This window comes from Cyprinodon variegatus, unplaced genomic scaffold, assembly GCF_000732505.1.
Source record: "Cyprinodon variegatus isolate N-32 unplaced genomic scaffold, C_variegatus-1.0 Scaffold61, whole genome shotgun sequence".
Classification (NCBI taxonomy): Eukaryota; Metazoa; Chordata; class Actinopteri; order Cyprinodontiformes; family Cyprinodontidae; genus Cyprinodon; species Cyprinodon variegatus.
In genome coordinates this window covers 379,821-400,358 of record NW_015150514.1, presented here as the reverse complement: position 1 = coordinate 400,358, position 20,538 = coordinate 379,821, and the positions used below count along the sequence as shown (strand labels likewise).

The 20,538-nt window shown below is 37.9% G+C and overlaps 1 protein-coding gene across 1 annotated transcript in view; it reads right to left on the bottom strand.

The window, feature by feature from the left end:
• Nucleotides 1-19,784: 19,784 nt before the first annotated feature.
• The window catches only part of LOC107082752 (insulin gene enhancer protein ISL-3), a 6,333-nt gene continuing 5,579 nt past the window's right edge, over nucleotides 19,785-20,538 (bottom strand). Inside the window, exon 6 of the mRNA XM_015371585.1 lies at nucleotides 19,785-19,953. Within this exon, the coding sequence (XP_015227071.1) occupies nucleotides 19,785-19,953 (169 nt within the window). The remainder of the gene's footprint in view (nucleotides 19,954-20,538) is intronic.

The window sequence follows — 20,538 nt, the reverse complement described above, 5'->3', positions numbered from 1 at the left end:
TTGTAATGTAATCTGTGTTGGATGGGCAGCCAATGAAGGTACCTGAGGACTGGAGTGATGTGTTCGTATTTGCACCTCCTCGTCAGGACCCGGGCAGCACAGTTCTGGATGTGCTGCAGCTTTTGTAGACTTTTGCCAGGGACCCCGACGAGGAGGGCATTACAGTAGTCCAATCTGGAGGAGACAAAGGCATGGATTAACTTTTCTGCGTCGGGTTGGGAAAGGGAGGGGCGGAGTTTGGCGATGTTTCTGAAAATGTGTCACTCTGAGGAGCTCAGTGACTTCCAGCATGGAATTGTTATGCGATGACACACTTGCAGCAAATCTAGATGTAAAAGTACCTTGTCATTCCACTGTCAACTATCAGCTGTATCATAAGAAAATTAAAGTGCTTGGGAATGACAGCAAGTGATTCGTGAAGTGGTAGGCCACATAAACTGATGGAGCGGCATCAGCAGATGCACACTTTCTGAAGAGGAATTATTCTATCAATTTATTTCAAGTTGTTTTTTTAATAAAGTTATTTGAAATGTAGATCTAGGTTTAATACTTATATTTAACCCATTTGGCCAGATGTGGTAGACTAAAACACTAACAAAGCAATATATCATGCCCAGATCTAAAGAAATTCAAAAAGAGATGAGAAACCCTTTAATGTAAAGCATTACACTGCCACTTCTAGTGCTCCAGTGAACAACAATGAGAGCTTATCCCCAAAAGACAAAACATCAGATACCCAAAGGAAAACCTTGACAAACATTTAACAAAAAACTTTGGAAATAATTTGTCAAGAATCCCTAAAAAGTGGTTTGATGAGATAATACATGAGCTTTTTGGAAGGTGTGTGTCCTGTTCAATCAAGTATAAAACTAACCCAGCATTTTATAAACTTAATCCCATAGTAGTGGAATGGTTTTTGTCTCCACTACTGCAGGGTCTGAAAAAGTACAAGAACGGATGGAAACATAAGTTCTGTGCTTTAGGAGAATTGTGACATTTTCAGTGAAATTTAATGGTCAAAAAATGGTCAAGTCAATGCAATATGGCCTCCGCGATATTCGCTTTACCTATCTTGTCAAGTGATGATGAGGTTTATTTGCCATATTTTCATGACTGTAAGGTGTACCTAAAAGCCTTCAATTTTCTCAAAAACCAACAGTGCACCTTATTATCCAGTGTGCCCTATGTATTGATCAAGATTAAGCTTCAAAAGGTAAAAAAAAAAATAATAAAATGGCAACGTACTTATATAGCGCCTTTATTCAAGTTAGGAGACTTGACCAAAGCGCTTTACACTACATTCATTCACCCATTCACGCACACACTCACACACTGATAGTGGCAAGCTACATTGTAGCCACAGCTGCCCTGGGGCTCACTGACAGAAGCGGGGCTGCCGTACACTGGCGCCACCGGGCCCTCTGACCACCATCAGTAGACAATGCAGGTTAAGTGTCTTGCCCAAGGACACAACAATACTGAAAGTCGGAGTCAGGGCTTGAACCGTCAATCCTTCGATTTTAGGGCACACTGTGGATAAAATGGGAGCACATAGGGAGAATGTTTGCACCACAGGGAATGAGAAGTCATCTTTCACCATAGTTCTCGCCTGCCAGGCTAATGGCCAGAAACTTCCACCCACAGTTATTTTCAAGAGGAAGATCTTGGCAATAAGAATAACTTTCTGAATCCCTAAAAGAGAGCCCAACAGATTTGCTTTCACAAGTGGAACAGTACGGCTATCAGCATGTTGTTCCGCTTGATTTATGCATATAAATAGCTTTATTATAATTCATGCAGGGAGTATTAAAGATTATATGGACACTGCAATTGAAGTAGAATAGGAAAGGAAAAACAGAAAAAAGGGAGAAAAGATTAAAGAAAGAGGAGATTAAAGGGAGATAACGATAAAACATCCGGTATACAACGGATATAGTATAAGAAGCACAACAAAGTAACACCTTGATACCATCCCCGAAGCACAAGCAGTACCATACAACCTGACATCTATACTGTGGTAGCTGAAGATAAGAATATGGGCTTTCTGTATGGAAGTGAATATCTAAGTACCTGGAGCCAAGCACCTGTAGTTGTTTGTGAGAGTGTTCTTTTGCATGTAAAGTTTATCCAAAGGAAAAATGCTTAACAGCGGTTGTGAAGAGCCAAAGATGCACCCCTCCATAGCACCGAGGCAAGCGCCGGGGGACCCAAAACCCCAGACATCCAAGGGGATCCCCAGAGCAAAGGTGCCCGGGAGGGGCAAACCCAGGAAATCTGACCCCCCACCAAGGGAGGAGGAGAGAAGAACCCGAGGAAATCCCCCAGCCACCGCAATGCCGGAGGCCAAAGGAGCCATGCGGACGAGTCTGAGTCCACCCTCCCTCCGGAAGACAGGCGGTGCAAGCACACACCCCCACCCCACAATCAACCACCTAGAACCCTCAATGTCTAAATGTGAGAGGGGCTGGGGGGGAGACATCCGAGGTGAAGCCCACACCGGCATCCCCCCATCTCTCCTGCATTCTGGCATTCCTCAATAAATAAATAAATAAAACACCCTTCAAACAGCCACATCCACATGGTGTCAACAGGGCATTCAAAGCGATGACAGAAAGCAAACACACGTTCATCAAGAAGGGAAGACAGAGCCAAACGATATTCGCCACGATCTGCCAGTGGATCGTTAATGCCTGGGCTGATATATCAGTGTCAACTGTGGTCTAAGCTTTCAGGAGGACAGGAATTGTCACTGAACTTCCAGACAACTGCAGCGACATTGACTCAAGTAATGACAACTTTGACTAGACGGAAACGGCCATGTTGCATCACGTATTAGCTCAACTTTTTAATTCTGACACTGAAGAAGGAGAATTCAAGGGATTTGTTGATGAGAAATGAATGGATTTCTTTTGTGTGTTTACAGCTAAAGAAGGTTGGTCATATTGTAAATTCCGTAATATACTAGTAAAATGTCTCTTATCTGTTTTATTGACATTCTTCTTAGTAGAACTGCATAGTAGATGCATAACACAACCCCAGCCACTACTGTAGCTTCTATTCTATGCACCTTATAGTGAGGTGTGCCTAATATATGGAAAAAAATGTTAAAATAGACAATACAATAAAGATGCGCCTTATAATCTGGTGTGGTTTATAGTGCGGAAAATATAATAAATAAATCCATAAATTCTTCTATACTGTTGTCTCAAGTATTTTGACAAGTATATAAATAAGGAGATGAGTAAGTATCATGAATTGACCACTGTTTTAGTGAAGGAGGTAGTCAAGATTACCTTTTTTAAATCAAAATGGAAGAAAGAAAATAAAGCTGACAATGGATAAAGCGGGGAATGTTCTGAAGAGGTATGAAGCCTTTTTAATTTAGCCCTAGGAGGGCTGTTTTGTATCCCACCTCCAGCAAAGACATGGATCATCTCATCCCACTCGGTTTCTCAAGATGCTAGCCTTGGTCTGCCGTCGTATCTTCCTGCTCTGTCGCCCTGGCGGGCTCCTCTGATGTCACGCTGCAGCCACTCTCCATTTCCTTGAGCCCTCTCTCCAGCCAGCAGACTTCCAATCCTTTGCTGTTTTGCTTCAGCCGTCCGTAAGGCTAGAGGTAAGCCTCTAGCTTGCTCACTCCAGCGGTATCTTCTGCGGGTCATCAGCCCTCTGTTTTCTGGTAGGCCTCTCCAAGCTACTGCTGTGCTCCTCAGCTGTCTTGCTGAGCTGCCCCCACTGCCACTATGGTCTTAGCTACAGAGGGCACCATAGCTACTTTTCTCCCACTGATTCCCCGCTGCTCCTGCCTTACCTCTGTTGTCCATGAGATATGCCCCCCTATTATGGAGATTCTGACGAAAACAATTATGGACCATGGGCAGGAGAAAGATTGGAGTCTGTTCAGAAAAAGGAAAGAAAACTCAACAACCAGCGATTTAAATTGGTCGTCTTCATAATAACCAACTGAAAGGCTAAAATGATATCCTATGGATTAGCGGTATCCTAGTCAAAGTTCAAAGCTATATCTGATTTCGATGCAGTTGCATGACTTTAAATAGGAGATTCATACCTCAAATACACTTGAAGTGACTGAATTAAAATGACTGTGAACAAATTTTAAGTGGTCCCAAATTCCTTTATAGCGATTTAAAGGACTCCTTGCCAGTTGCTGCAAATGTTTGATGGAAGTTGTTAAGCAACACTGCCACAACCACTTTTAAACTTAATGGACTGATCAGTTTTCCTCGTATGGAAAGTCTGGTTTGGATAAATATTATTTATCCTAATAGATAAAATAATCTTTTGAAAAAAACATTTTTAAATTCAATTCAACTCAGTTTATTTACATAGCGCCAATTCACAACACGTCATCTCAAGGCAATTTACAGTTCACAAGATCATACAGTCAAATTGATTCAAAGTTTTCTATCTAAGGAAAACCAGTTGATTGACTCCAAGGTTATCCCTCAAACTAAGCATGCTTGTAGCCACAGTGGAGAGAAAACACTCCCTTTTGACAGGAAAGCATTAAACTATGACTAAAAAGGGAATGAACAAAAGAAATCTGTAAGGGGTTTCACACCACAGTAGCTTTGCCTTAACAAGTATCCAAGCTGTCTCAAGCAATCACTGGAGTATTCTGACTTCAATATCTGATCATAACAGTCATGTAGGCCTATATGTTTCTATATCTTTTTATAGCTTTACAGTATACTCCACAAAATGTTAGAATGACTTGTGGAAAGCAATACACTTTGAGTCTACAACAGAAACCAATGATTTAGATATGAATTCTTTGTGAAAATAGCCTCTATCAACACCCCATTTATGTGCCTGAAACGGAACTAGTATTAGTAGTAGTATTAGAATTATAATTTGTATTCATTGCTAAAGTATTCCATTTAAAAATTATTTGAAAAATTTTCATTTCTTCTTATTATTATCATATTATTTTTATTTGCCTTCATCTTTAAGAAGCTTTTAAATAGTCATTGTGTAACTTTTTAACTTTCAGTGTTTCATCTTCTAAACCAACTTTTTAACAGACACTGTACAGTCAGCTGACAAATCAAACACCAGAGGAACTGATTCTTGTCTGAATCAGTGTCAGTTCTCACTTGTCTGCTGCTGCCTTCCTCCACATCCACCCCAGCTGCTGTGGTCTACTGACAGCCAGTCGTTTGATCGGCAGCTCGCCTGTCATTGAATATGTGTGAGAAACCTGCTGCTCATTATTTCAGCCACTATAATCATGGTTTTCACAGTAGCAACGTGAAATGAACACACAGCGCTGAATAATGAGGGAAAACTAAATATGAGAGAAAAAAAACGTTGCCTATTTTCAAAACAGAGGAGGATTTCCATAGTAGCTTCTCTTCAGTATATCTTCTCCATATATCTTATTTTTACATATTAGTTTTACACAAGGGAACACTTTAACACTGCCCATATGTCATTTTTTGGTGCAATTGGAAAATTCTCACCCAAACCAAAAGAAAAATTATTTCAGTATTAAGTGAAATATACCTTCAAACTCACCAGAGTTTAACACTCAGATCTCTGAGTGTAAAGAGGTGGCCCTAATAACAAGCAGTTCTTTGCATTTGAGTTATTGGCATACATGTCTCCAAACAGAGCTGAGCACACTGATGACTATGTGACGCCTGCATATGGTGTTTATAGGCAGAAGATGAAAAGTGGTGGAAATTTGCTATGAAAATGTTTGCTGAGTCATTATGAATCCTGAAAGTGGCTAGACCTGCAGCACTCTGAAAGATCACACAGATTTGTGTTTGTCTGGTTTACCTGCAATGAACATGGCTGACATTTATTAGGTTGAATGTGTAGGCAAAAATTACATAATCAGATATAATCGTGTTCAATCAAATAATCACTTTTCCAACATGTTGCTCCCCTTCCTTTCATCTGTGTACAAGGTTTTCTTTGTAAGCTGCAGGATTTGACAGCTAAACTTAACATTCACTGCCTTCTTATGGGATCACACATCCTTTAGGGGTTGTGTGACTCGGAAAACTCATGGAATCAGTCTTTTTGCAACAAATGTTTGTTTGACAAAAAGTTATCAGGTGCTGTGGTTAAAGGCAAAAAAGTTGTCTTAGAATTCTGTTAAAATTGTAATTTTTTCTGCTTTTCATATATAATGGCATTTGACACTTATGGAAAATGATTGAATTTCTCATTAGAATACATTTTTAAATAAAGTCATTTTTTTAACTTTGCTGCAAAAAAACAATTAAAATGGGCCATACTTGTATGTCTTTTTTGAAATGCAACCTTCTTTAATAGTAATAGCTAATATTAGGAAGTGCTATGTTATATCTATGAACTGTCAGGAGGAAAAGCTGTTTCCTCTACAAGAACGAACGAGTGCGACCTTTGGCCTTTGCACATTCATCATGGCATAAGATAAGACAAAGCCAAGAGATTACATTGTTGCACCAGCCAATCTCAACAGACCTGCTGTTTTTTAAGCATTAACCCCAAGTCATTTGAAAAGTTAATTCATACATGTTTTTTTATTTGCTTTAGGTCCTCCAGCAGAAGCCACCAAATAGACTCCACAAGCTTTTACAATGGGGGAGAAATCATATATCCAAATCAAGCACAAAGATGAAAAGCTTCCAGGTGGCTCCTAAATGTTAAGAAAGTCAAACTCTAAAAAAGCAGAAGAGAAGAAACTAAAAAAGTCCAAAAGGTATTAGGATATGAAAACTGATTCTTGCTGTTTTTAGAAAAACGCTTCTATGAGCAAATACATAGATGAAGAACTGGCTTTGGTTTACCAAAACCGTCACAGAGGTATTTTGTCTGAATAAACAACATAAAATAATGACAAAATAATGATAACCGGCTTCAGCGGTCTTTTAGTTAAGGTAAATTTACAAGCTGAACAATCAGTCTATACATGTTTGAATGCTGTTTTTTTTCTGTAATTTAAAATTCCATCATCCTGTAGTCAAGCAGAGTTGGAATGCCTTGCTTCTTGATTTCTTTTCCCATGTTGTGGTTTGATTAGGATGTGTATTATATCCACAGATCTACATAAGGTAGTGCAGAAATGTGAGGTGGAAGGAAAACATACTATATTTTTTAGAGATAACAGAAAAAAGTGTGATGTTCTTTTTGGGTTCAGCCAAATTACTTGAGGTTTTACCGCAAACCAAACGCATCACCAAGCCTTTTGTCTCATTTTATTATCCAGGTCTATTGAAGTTTGTCTGTATTTTGGGGTCATTTTCTTGCTGCAATCTGAACTTCCTCAATAGTATCAGCTGTTTTGTTTTTTGTTTGCTTTTTCTTTTGTTAATTGCTGCTTTGAAATGTTTTTTCTTCCATTGTCACCCTGTGTTTAGTTCCCATCAGCCCTGATCAATGCCCCCTTTACCATTGCATGACAATGCCACTACCATGCTTCCAGCAAAATATTTTTTTTCATATGGGCCACAATGTTTTAGTGATATGTGACCAGCAGACCTCTACACTTTTACTTGTTTTCTTCAACCAATGGTTGTATCGAACAAACCTCTGAGACATTCACAAAAAAGCTGCATCTATCCTGAGATTTAATTACCCAAAGGTAGGAACTTATTATACATAACACTTGAAAGCAGCTGGTCCCACCAGAGTTTGATTAGGAGTATCATGCTAATATGTGAGCACAGTACAATTAGAAACTATATTTTTCATATCGTATTATATTTTTTTTTCTCTTTACAATTATATAAACATCCTGACAGCCTGATGTTGCTACCATCATGCTTTTCTGGTAGGTTTTTACAAAAAAAAAAATATTGGTTCACTCTGATGGATATTGCATATTTAGAAACTTATTCTGACAGACATAGACATGATTTCCTCTATATTTGACAAACGAACCCACTTCCTCGATGTCCAAGTCTAATGGGCCTTACGTCATAATAATAACAAAGTCATGGGAATTTGTATTAAATTGACTGAATACGAGTGTGTTTGTGCTTTGTCTAAGTAAGGCTGTTAGACATATAACATGTAGATAATGTACTGCAAAGAAAGCGCACAGTATAAACACCGGCCACTCCTCTCCATGCACATTTAGCTGGGATGTATTGGAAAAGGAAGAGATAGCGGACAGCCTATCGCTGCTGTGAATGTGTCAGTTTACATGTCCCGACATCCTCACTCCAACTCACTCCCACTTTAATCTACTGTGCTCCTGACCTACTGCTGTTCTGTCACCCTGACATGTTTAACAAATACTGTCTGGACTGAGCAGGATATGCCACGGCATTACAGAGGTGTTGTTGTCTGTCTGCAAAGAGAGTGATAAATTAGCTAGGATTTGGTCATCCTCAGACTGCTTCAAACTTCAAACACCCCTGCGCATTTCTTCCCTCTAAGTAAACTTCATTTGTACACACACAGATCAGCTCAGCGCAAATATTGTTATTTTTAAAGACAAAAAGTGATTTATTTTTGTTGTTTTTTCCTTTATTTTTCCCCCCCGTGACTTCCTTCCCCAGCAACAAACCCTGGACAGACCGTCTACACAGCACCCTTCAATCATTCAACACAAAAGCAACAAAACACGCCTCTGTAAATATTTCAGTGGCCTCAGCACCCCATCCAGGGTCCTGCTGCTCGCTGTCTGCTGGTCCTTGGAGGGAGCCATTGTGCATCACACTGCAGACTGTTTGTGTTGGGCTGCTGGACATGACTGGTCTGTTGTGGAGAGGCAGCAGTGCCTGCAAGCATGCAGCAGCGTAGCACCTGATTAGGGCCGATGTTTCTCTGTGTCTAACTGGCTGCCAGGCATGCTCTGGTGCATTGGCAGAGAACACACATTTGACATCATTTGGTTCTGATTACAGCTGGCTGAAAAGAAAAGCAAAGCTTGTTCCATAATTTGAGGAGTAACACAACAAAATGTATTTAGTGTACCAATTTTGATTTTATCATAAGCTGCAATATTGAATATCTTAGTAAAATGTCTAAATCTATTTTTCACTGACTTTTTACAAAAGCAATTGCTGTTTACAGGCTCTGATCCTCGCTGCTATGAATAAAAAAATCCTGTTTTGGAATGGTTTTGCCCTTGGTACACATCCCTTTGCGTTTCCCAGTGCAAGTCTTAAGGGAGCCCCTTTTCAATAAGAGTAATGTCCCCCCAGTGTATGCCTACCGTTCAGCAATTTATGGGCAGATTACAGATTCTAATAAAATTTTTGCGACCTTAATTAAAGAATCTACCCCCTGTTACTTTATGATAGTTAGGGTTCCCCCCATCCTCTACCGCCACTGCTGTCCAATCTAATTATTCTGATGTACATAATTAGCATGAGCTGGCTATTGTTCACCTCATTTGCATATTATATTGGATAATTGAATGAGAGTGGCCGATGATTAAATTAGGGTGAATGACAGATGATTCAGCTCCCAGTGTGGAAAAGTTAACAGAATGAGCAGACTGGGAATATGGTTTGTACCTCTTGAATATTTATACATCCAAGAGAATCCCCCACCTCTCCCCACCCCCAACACTCTGCTAATTTAAAAAATCCTAGTCAGAAGATGCTGCTTGTATTTCTTCAGCTGGGCATTTCTGGTCATGTTATTTTATATGGGAGTATTTTGAGCCCATAATATACACTTTTCTTTTTTTATATATATATTCTCTATAAATGAGGCAGCACATTTATATGCTGATAAGACATATGAGACTAGTGTGAGGAAATTCATTTCCAGGCACTTCCAGTGTAAACACAGACTTCTGGTGCCTGCTTACTTGTCTGCCTGCCATGGTAGGAACAGAACGACTTTGCAGATGAACGAGTTCTCAGGTGAAATGTTTTTGAAAACAGAAATGAAAGCACAAAGTTTCACCTAATCTCTAACCATGGCTTTAGATTTCTAGTGAGAAGTATTCTTTTTCTCTTTCTTGGTTTGTTTTGGAAAATAACCTGCTCACATTTGAATCCAGGATTCATGACATTCCTAGATTTTTTTTTCTTTTTCCATTTAGTGTTAAGGCAGAATAAATGTTTAAAGGGAATATTTGGAACAGCTTTATCTTTTCACATGCTAATGTAAGCACAGGGCGGCACAAGAAAGCTGTCCTGACCCGGGAGGCCACGCAGTGACATAGTCTGCTGATTCAGTGCCGGCAGACTTGGCTTTGTTTATGTGTGCGTACGGGAAATAATGCACGTCATAAAAGGAGAACTTTGAAGGGGAACCACTATCCACCAGATGATAAATGTCCCCCAGCTCCTTCTAATGTGAAAAGCTCCACAACAGCACAAAAAGTCATCTCAGAAGTGACTTATACACATGATTCCTACAATAACACTGGGCTGAATTTCCACCCCTGGTGTTTCTCATATATTGGCTCATTCACTTTAAAGTTTTCAAGTGGTTTAACACAACAGGAGCATTATTTACCATCATTTCTGATTAGTTTTGTATCTTCAGTGATTGTAGCAGATAAACATCAGTCTAAAGCGCCGACTAAATTATATGAGGTTGGAGTTTTCTATGAAGCAGAAAGGTGTGGAGCATCAGAGATGGAGCGGTTCCAAACACAATTTGTAACACATGTAACCCATGTTTGCCTTTGTCTCCCTCATGCCTTGTAAAATCTCCTCTGTTCTCTGTGTTATAGTGCACATCAGTACACAAAGTGTCGTCTCATTGTCTGGACGGAGTCATTTCAGAGGACAGAGGAATTTACACAGACTCAGGCCCTGTCAGTAGGTGGCATAGGAAACTGTAAAGATAAGATCCTACAGCAGACCTATGTCAGCTTCCTTTTCACAAGAGCCGTCGGCATCTCTCAGATCTCACAGATACAGCTGTGCCCTCCCTCTTATCAGCAACCTGACTATGCCCACTTCTAGCTTCTAATAGGCCGATGTCCTATCTTCAATCTGAAAGGAGAGGATGTTATTGGTGTCGACAGGAGAAACCTAAAGTTATATTAGTATCGCTTTTAAAATTTTCCTCCCCTTATTCATTAATAACCTCAAGGAGAGCTGCATCTGAACTGAAAACTTTAAATAACCACATCTTACTATTGGAGCTATTTAAACAATACAAATTTAATTAAGAATATAAATCATTAAATAAAGCCTTATGTTCAGCTAGCAAGTGCATTTAGATATTTTAATCTATATTTGTTAAGGGTTATTCTTAAAAACCTTTTCATATATATACTAGAAAAATGGACCCCCCCAATAGTGTTTATTTTGAAACCATTCTGAGTCACATCGAGCAAATTTCATACAGCTTATCCAATGAAGGAAGTCCAACCTAATACTGTCTCAGAGTAATTAGATTGCTGGACACCTACCCTGATGTGATGCTAGATAAAACGTTAAGGGGTCAGCTTTAATTCGATTTATCCGCAGAGACCCTGTGGCTCCCTGTAACAAATTTCATGGCAATTAAGATATTTCACAAAAAAAGTTGATGCCAGACATGCAGCTATTGGCTAAGAACATTTTCCTCTACATAAAATGAGCAACCCTGAGGACTTCACTTACTTGATACATGCTTGCACATTTTACCACTAAAGATTTTTATTATAATATTCAGTTTTTTTGTCTCTATCAAGAAGTGAAAGCTATATCAAGATTTCATGAACACTTGGAAAGTCAAACTAACTTGAATAAGAACAAACACAACACAGAATATTCATTAAACCCTTAGCTTTTGCAAACATTTTGATCTTCAACACATTGATGATTTTGCCAAGAATGTCACTTAATGCTCCTTTACATGTTCAGACAATAAATCCACGAGCAGTTGTTCATTTATTTTGTTTGGCAAAGTAAACCTGTCAAATTCTACTAGAGGGGATTTGCAGAGCTTGGAAAAAGGGTGTAAACCCTTCAACATTTTTCCCATTATATTTTTGACTTAAATGGACTTTATTTTAAGATTGTTTCCTGTCCAAAAAGAGAACCAATTTGCACCCTATAACAGTTTATTTTCTTGTTTTTGTTTTTTAACAGGATTTCATTGTTTGTTGTCCCATTCATTTTCTCATCAACTGCCACCAGCTTTTCAATAGTTATTGAAGGGAAGTGACATCACAGCATGATGCTGCCAACACCATGTTTCACCGCAGAGATAATATAATCAGGGTATAAAAGTTTTTCCTCCTCAAACAACGTTACATGCAAACTAAAAAGCAACATTTTGGTCCCATTTAAGGAAAGCACCCTTTTTTACATGATCAAATGTAACCCATTAAAGGTAAATAATTATACTCTCTTGAAATGTTTTTTTTTTAAACTCATTGTATTTATCTATTACTTTGTTTTAATCTATCACATGAAATCCTTTATGAAATACTCTCAAATTTGTGATCGCAAAGTTCCAGCATATGATATTTCTTCTACCAAATCTTACGCTCTATCATTACTAACCTCTAAATTAAGAACTGAAAAAAAAATCCTTTTTATCTTATCAAGTTATTGCCTCTGCTATCCTTGGAATCTCCTTGACAGAAAGTGTAATCTAGACTTAGAACGGTGAGGTCTGCCACCTCTCCAGGTCCAACCCCTTGGCCCTTCCCTGTTGGCTCTATTTTGCTATATATTTTTTGCTGCTGAAAGTACTTGATGAAGGACAATTTGTTTGGACGCTTAGAGCCATGGCACTGGCTGGTGAAGGATTAGATGCTTTGGCCTAGTGATTTGTGGCGGCTGGCAGTGACTCTGAAAGTGTGTGTGTGAGTCAGTGCAAAGGAGGGTGTTTGTGTTACAATGAACATGCAAGTCAGTTTTTAAGGGTGTGTATGTTTGCATGTAGGGGGGTGGATGAGTCGTGTTTGTACTGTTCCAGCTCCTCGCTCCAACACAGACATCAGTTGTCTTCCAGTCTGCTAACTCTGAACTCCTACATTTATGACAAAAGTACTTTAGTTGCCACATGGTGACGTCTTTCCCTTTTTTCTCACACTATAATATTCTTTTCCTGATAAAAGATTACTATCATTTAAATTTCGTTGTTTCAAAATTTATGAAAGCCTCCCTGTGTCGCCTTTATGGGTCTTGGCAGCCAAAAGACTCATTGACTTATCCTGTGAAGCTTCGCAGACTGGAAACTCTGGCCAAATGCTACTGTGAGCTTTCCCAGATCATACTCACTTTCTTACACACATGCAAATTAGAAAAAGACACGTTCATTTGAATAACCGCTGCAAGAAAATTGTGGATTTTTAATTTTTTTGCATTTGCAGCAGGGTTAAATATATTTTCTGTACCTTAAATTTAAATACATGTTATAGATTCTGTTATGCTGTATACCCCGTAGTCTTGCCGCTTCACTGAAATGAACCAACTCTTTTACCAAATTCTGTGTTTATTCATTTCACTATAAGTGTCCCTTTTAAAATATCCTTTTTCTTGAAAAGAAGAACCTTGGTATGCTTTAATCTCTAAGGATCAAAAAGTTCAACAGTCACATCTCAGCTGTTGTCCAAAACATCTCATGACAGCTGTACACGTCATTCGCCTGAAGCTCCTTTGAACGCTGCTGTAGAACGAGGTCCTTAAGGGCTTCACCCTCCGATGATAAAAAAGTGAATTATTGGTTTGTTTATCATGCTCTTAAAACCCAAAGTGCATTATTAAACAGAGAGCACATTAAAGGGGAGTATTGTTAAAAGTGTTTTAAAAAACTTGTAAATCCCGGTAATTTATGTAGCTGTGGTCGAGGAGGTCCGGCCTGGCCTTCTGGCTTTAATTTGCTTCGGGCTCTGGGGTCTGTACCTGGGATGTTGCCTTGTTTCCCAGAGCCAATCTGTCTGATGCATCTCCCTCTGAGAGGGCAGCAGTAGCCTGATGTTTAAACAAAAAGCAGATTAGTTACTTGCTGGCTGGGAACCAATTTAGAATTATTAGGATCAAAAGGCAGACAATTTATAGTTACCCACTAAGCAGTAAGCAGAGAAAATGCAACTTAAAGTGTTATGTTTCTATTATTATTATTATTATTGTTATTAACATTATTACTGCTGTTGTTGTAGCTTATATCAAAAAACCAAACTGTTAGAAGATTTTTTTTGTTGAAAGACCCTCAATAATACATGATTCAATACAGTGAATATAATCAAAAACAATTTCTTTATTTTTTTCTATGAAGTAAATAAGACAGTAGTAGAGTATGTTTTAGATTCTAAACAGCTTTTACATTATCACCAATTTTAATGAGGCAGCCAGACGTCTTTCATTATATTTAATAAAGTCTACATGAAAGTATACGTTTGAGAAATTCCAGGAAATTAGACAGTTAAGATCTCCATATGTGAAATAAAGAGAAAACTACATTTCAAAGTACATTATATAAGCTTCAAACCTCCAAACTGTATGAGAAAGAAATATGTATTAATTAAGGAGGTAAACAATTACCTGGTTGTGCTTTTCACTGGGTGAATCATAGGAGGTAGCTTGGCAGGAGAAAAGACTTGATCTGAAAAATTGCTCAATGGATATTCTGGGAATTTGTTGCACAAACTAAGTCAAAAGAAAGTTTTAAATAACAGAGAGAAGTCATTGCATTTAAAATGTAAGAGTCATCCACTGAAGCTTCTGAGCAGACCCTGTCTGAGGAGGGAACCCAGCGACGGCCTCAGGGGACTCGTCGGCAGAAGCAACAATGGGTGGGAGCCCTGTCTTGTGCACTTGCCCTCCTTAATCAAACTAGCCAGAGGAGTGATTGGATTTTAATACGGCTGGGCCCACAGTAATGGTGTGATGGACGGGGGAACTGGTGAATTGGAGCAAGATGTCAGCCCTCAGAGGCCTCCATTAATGATATTGCTTCATTTCTTAAAGTGGCAGGATAGTCTTGGGGCAAGGGGATCGCCACAGAGTCCAAACCACATTTTTGTTGTTGTTTTGTTTTTATCTGCAGCTCCTTTTGTGATGTTATCATTTCCGTCTGACTTTATGTGTCTCTCAGAATCTATTTTTTAATCAATTTCTCAAACTTGAGAAATGAACATTTCTATTTTTTTTTCTCAACTAAATATCCTCATAGTTTCATAATGACAGTGACAACTCTGGATTATTTATTTCAACTGTCCTTCCTGCCTAAAAATGAAGTTTGATACCAGAAATCTATGTTAGGATTATTGTAAGTTTACTAATCTGTTTCTGTTCTTGACTCATCGAAGATTAAAACTATGTAAAACTGATTCTTATTTTACCCCGCACATTGTGGTGAGATTCCCAATGTTTCCATCTGACAGGAGCAATATTTCATGACATTTACAGTTTAGTTTTGGCTCTGTTTGCTATAATTAGGGCTTAAGCTGTGTTTCATCCTTCCAATGTGAGTCAGAGGGTTAATTGAACTTCAGTACTAAATCTAAAACACAAAGGACTTCCTAAAAACATTCTTGAACTCCTGAACTGACACTAAAATGACCCTAAAGGAACGCCAGAGAGTCTCGCTGAAACCTTTTGATGCCGCTCCTCATCTAGAGTGACTCACATTCACTACCTCATTGTTTGTATCCGTTGACAAGTGTTTGTCTTCCTTGTTGGGTTAATCACAGCACAATGTACAGGTGAACCCTCCTTGTGTTTTATAGCAAGGCTCTGACTGTCCCCTCTCCTCCTAATGGGCGTTGGTAGGTTGTTTTTGCAGCAGATTTATGCGCGGATGGGGCGGTGTGATTTACGTAACTCTGACACTGTCTCAACTGCAGGACCACGGAAGCAGATTGCTGCTCTGTGTGTGTGTTCCAGGTGAGTCCAATGTCTGCTCTTTACACAAGAATTTCACTGTTTGTGGTCCTTTACTTCAGGCATGCTGCTGCATATGCCTAACAGGGTCATCTAAGGATATGAGGATATGGTGTCCTGTTGATCTCAAAAGAGAACAAACCACAGTTTAAAAGTAAGATTTTAATACAAATTGTGACACTATATATATATATATATATATATATATATATATATATATATATATATATATATATATATATATATATATATAAAAAGGGGTAATTACCTAGTTTCATATCTGTGCATACCCTTAACCAATCCTTTGTTGATAGGTCCTGTCCAGTTTTGTTAAATACACACCTATGATCCACTGAAGTGGATTTGATTAAGCAGGTACAGATGTTCTGCTGTTCTAGATTCATTTCCAACACATTTCCAATGTTGCAGAATATATATGCATTGAAGTCTTCAATGCATTATACTATACATTAAAGACAACTATTCCTAATTGAGAATAAGAAGATTTATGAAAGTGGAGATTTTATAAAAATGTAAACAATATGAAATTAGAAAGTGAAAGGCAGCCAGTCATGCTGAAAGCAATGTGAGAGGGGTTGCAGAATATTCACCAAGTAGCTAAAGGTTGATTTTAACATATAACGAGAATCAACTATATTCTTCACACATCTATGCTAAGGCTAATGGGCCTTTTCACACAAAGGAAAAAATCCAGATCTGACATAAAACAGAGAAAACTCAAATATCATGAGGGAAAATGTGTTTTATTCTTTCCCATTCTTTCCTCTAACAAAGGTGCTATTAATTCTCATAGATTTGTACTGGTTTTGTCTCATTCTAAAAGCTTATTTACAAGGATTGCAAATTTAGTCCACTGTATGGTTATTTTTGTTTTCAGTGCCCCCCCGCAAAGACATAAAATTGATTTTATTTCACATGACACTCTCTAAGAAGGTTTTAGTCCTGCTGGATTTAGTGCTTTTAAAAGTTTAAAGCATAATATCTGGATATTTACTCATCATGTCAGCTTCCCATAAAAGCAGCATTTATTCCCAAGAATCAATATTGAACAAGTGGCGAGGCAGCACACTCAAAGAGCAACAACATTAACACACACACAAACACACACATATAACATCCACCCAAAGCACCCGCCCACACACAGATTCATACAAAGGTTGGCAGAGTTTTATAATCAGAACAGCCTACAGGTGAGAACATTTTTGTCACCAGATGTTTAATTGGTTAATAGTGTAAAATGTCCTTCTTAATACACCTGAAAATGGGCACACACAAAAAATCTAAATACAACCAAAAGAACTGATATTAGCTCTACAGATGTTTGAACAGACAATATAGGTTAGAAAGATAATAGAGTCTGATTTCCATAAGCGTTTTGCTTTTGTAAGTGTTTAGCAACGGACCAGGATGCAGAAACATAAGAAAATATAATCAAGCTAATTTAGAGCAAGGTATGTATGCTTCAATTTCATCCATGTTTCAGGAAGTGTTAGTTCCCCCACGTTGTTTTGTCACTTTCTCTTCACACAACCCAATTTTGCTTGTTTCTCGCCCTCTATTCCAGAAGAGAAAAATCTCCCAACTCAGTCTCTGTGTTAAATCAAGCTGTCTAACTTTCCCCTGAGAGGTTTGGACTGAATTTTCTCCCAGGTTAGGACAAGGCTGAGTGTAGAGACTGTCACAAGGTTGGGGTTTTTTGTTTGTTTGTTTATTTATTTTTTGTAGTTTTCTTTTAAATTCTGTAATAAAAAAAAGGTTTTAATATCATAAAAAAGTTTTAATACCATCATCTAATAATTACTACAGTAAGTAGCAAAATAGAATACAATTTAAAGAAAGAAAAAAATAATTTGAGTCTGTTTGTTTTGTAGACAAACAAATATTAGAGTCTCAAACTAGAGGTTTGAAGCACTTTCTTTTCTATTCTTTTGTTTTTAGACATCTGCCTCACTTAGTCCAAATTTCAGAATGAACAAAACCTTTCAAGCGGTTTTTTAGATAAATGCATTCAAAAATATTATGCTCTTTCATCAATGTTCCTGTTGCTTTTTGCAAGTTATTATTATTATTATTATTATTATTATTATTATTATTATTATTATTATTATATTNTTATTATTATTATTATTATTATTATTATTATTATTATTATTATTATTATTATTATTATTATATTTGTATTATTGTTATTATTGCTATGAATATGTGTAATATTAGTAGTAGTATCCTTATTACGAAGAAATAAAGACAATATCCTCATACTGTGTCTCCCATATCTTTCTTGTACAAATCATTAATATCATTAATCACAAAAACATGTCACATCGCAAAATCAAAAATAATCATCAAAAAAGTGCTAATATTTTCCTCTGACTTGGATTTTCACATTAATGTGGGATCACCTAAACAACGTCGGAATTATATATGTTAAAGTGAATAATTGCGCTTCTCCGTATAAAAACTATGAGCCAATATGCATCCGATTACTGACGTGATTTTTTTAATTATAAATTGAAGGGGAAACAAAGTTGAAAGAAATACAAAATTTGAAAAATCAAACAAATTGAGCTCATTTACGCACCATGTGAGGTTTTGTTCGCATTTGTTTCAGTCAGTCTATGCCTGGCAGCAGACAGTGGATTTCTCCAATACGCCCTTGCCTCCCTCCACCAATCAGAGCAGATTGAGAGAATTGCATCACACCTTTAAACGTGTTCCTGCTCCTAATCATTAATGAGGCTCGTGGTGTCAGTCCTTCCCGTGCCAACATTACACCTGCAGACAGCGGCTCCACTCAACTCAAAGTTAATCAGGGAAGCCTGGGATTGGGTTTCAGGTCACATAACTTAACATTTGCTGTTCCCATCTATGAGAGGTGCCAAATAGTTCAGCTTTAAATGAAAGACCGTGAAGCATCTTATAAATGGACAAACTCTCCCCAAGAAGAACGCGGGGCCATTACACTATGCACGCGCTCTGAGCTTTTAGCTCCTATTTATTTTATTGAGGGAAACTTTAATTTAGAGGCTTGATGATGTATTAGACTCAACATGGATGTCAAAAGACCTCAATCTTGATCTGAACGGAATGGAAGGTTAAAGGCAAATAAGGATATTTAAAGATAAAATTGATTAATTTGAGCCTTTTTTGGATTAAGTTCGTACTTTTCCATTTTTTAAACAAATAGTTGTTTGCTTTTTTGTGTGAATTTTTTCACCCTTATTTATATATTTAAAATATTTATATATTTTTTCAGAGAAACCTAGTACTCAATTGTATTATTCTCGTTTTTTTTTTCATTTATTTATCTAATTAAAACTTTAGACATTTTATGCACCCTAAAAAAAGTGCTACCAGGAATCCTATTCGGCCTCCTGTCTTGGTTTTTCTGCAGAGGATAATTATCGTAGGCCTTGCATTCTTCCCTGCAAAACCCATTGTTATTCCCCCGCTTATCTACCTTATCTTAATCTGGATGCACTGTTTGCTGCTGTATTTGAAATAGCTCAATTACAAATCTATAATCTGTCTTTTGTCATTCAAGATTGCAGTTAAGGCCCTAAAAAAAAAACAACAAAGAAGAGAAATTGATTTTTTTTTTCTGAAATTAAAAATTTGGTATTAAAGTTATTTTTTGTGTGTGTGTTGCTGTTTTTTTTCTATTAGAGTCTGTAAAAATGGTTGCACGGCTTCCAATATTTTTGTTTTTTCCTCTTTCCTTCCCTCTTTGTTCCCAGAACCGGTCCCATACCGGCCTTCTCTTCTAATAAAGCATCGCTTTAGCATCCAGGATGATTTAACCAACAGTTTGCATTAAATGGGCTACTTGGTGGTCTTCTGTCGGTTTGACCTTAGTCCTGTTGACCCGCGCAATTTATGGAAGGAAAATAAACGCAAAAGACAAGTTACCATCTCTGCACCCGCAAACGAGAGGGGTGGGGCTCCTCTGAGCGGGTGTCTGTGTGTTTAAGGTGGTGGTGATATGGGGGGGTGTTTGGTTTTGTTGTGGCTTCAGTCAGTGTATCGCTTGCAGGTGATGCCAGGAACAGATAAGAGGTCGCCGATCCCTGACACGCTGTCTAGACCGGCCTGTGGCTGGACCAGAGGAACCAGACCCATCGCAGCAGATTTACAGCTGATTTTTCTGCCCCCGAGATAGTAAATGACCACCGTCCGATTCCTGCCATACAGCAGGAGATGGAGGGGCCAGATAATAAGAAGAGCACCTCCAGGCAACAGCTCAGTTAATCAAGGTGGAACGGGAAAAACCACATATTTTAACGCAAAGAAAAACAATCCTCCAAACTTCAGCCCTTTTTACTTTTTTTTTTCTTCAGATAAAAAAAAAAGTCAGATATTTCATTCAAGCACAGCAGAAAACAAGGATGGAGGTTTGTATGGAGGCTGCGCCTGTACAAAAATCATGAAGCCATTTCTTATATTCATCTTTTTTATTCTTTTCATCAGTTAATACTCCCTTTAACGAATCGCTTTCCTAACAATAAATAATATAACAATAATTTACTTTTTTTGTTTTTGTTCTTGGAGCTCAAACAACCAGCCCTTCAAGATAAAGTACTTTACACCACGAATACTTTTGCAGAATATCATGCTCTGACCTTAAGACAAAGAGTCAAGTAGACGCCACAAGAAAGGTATCAAAAATGTTCATGTTGAAGAAACAAGACACAATATGATCACACTGAAAATGCAGAATAGTCTGTCTGCTGTAACATTGAAAGGATCCGGTAGCCTTTGATTTTTT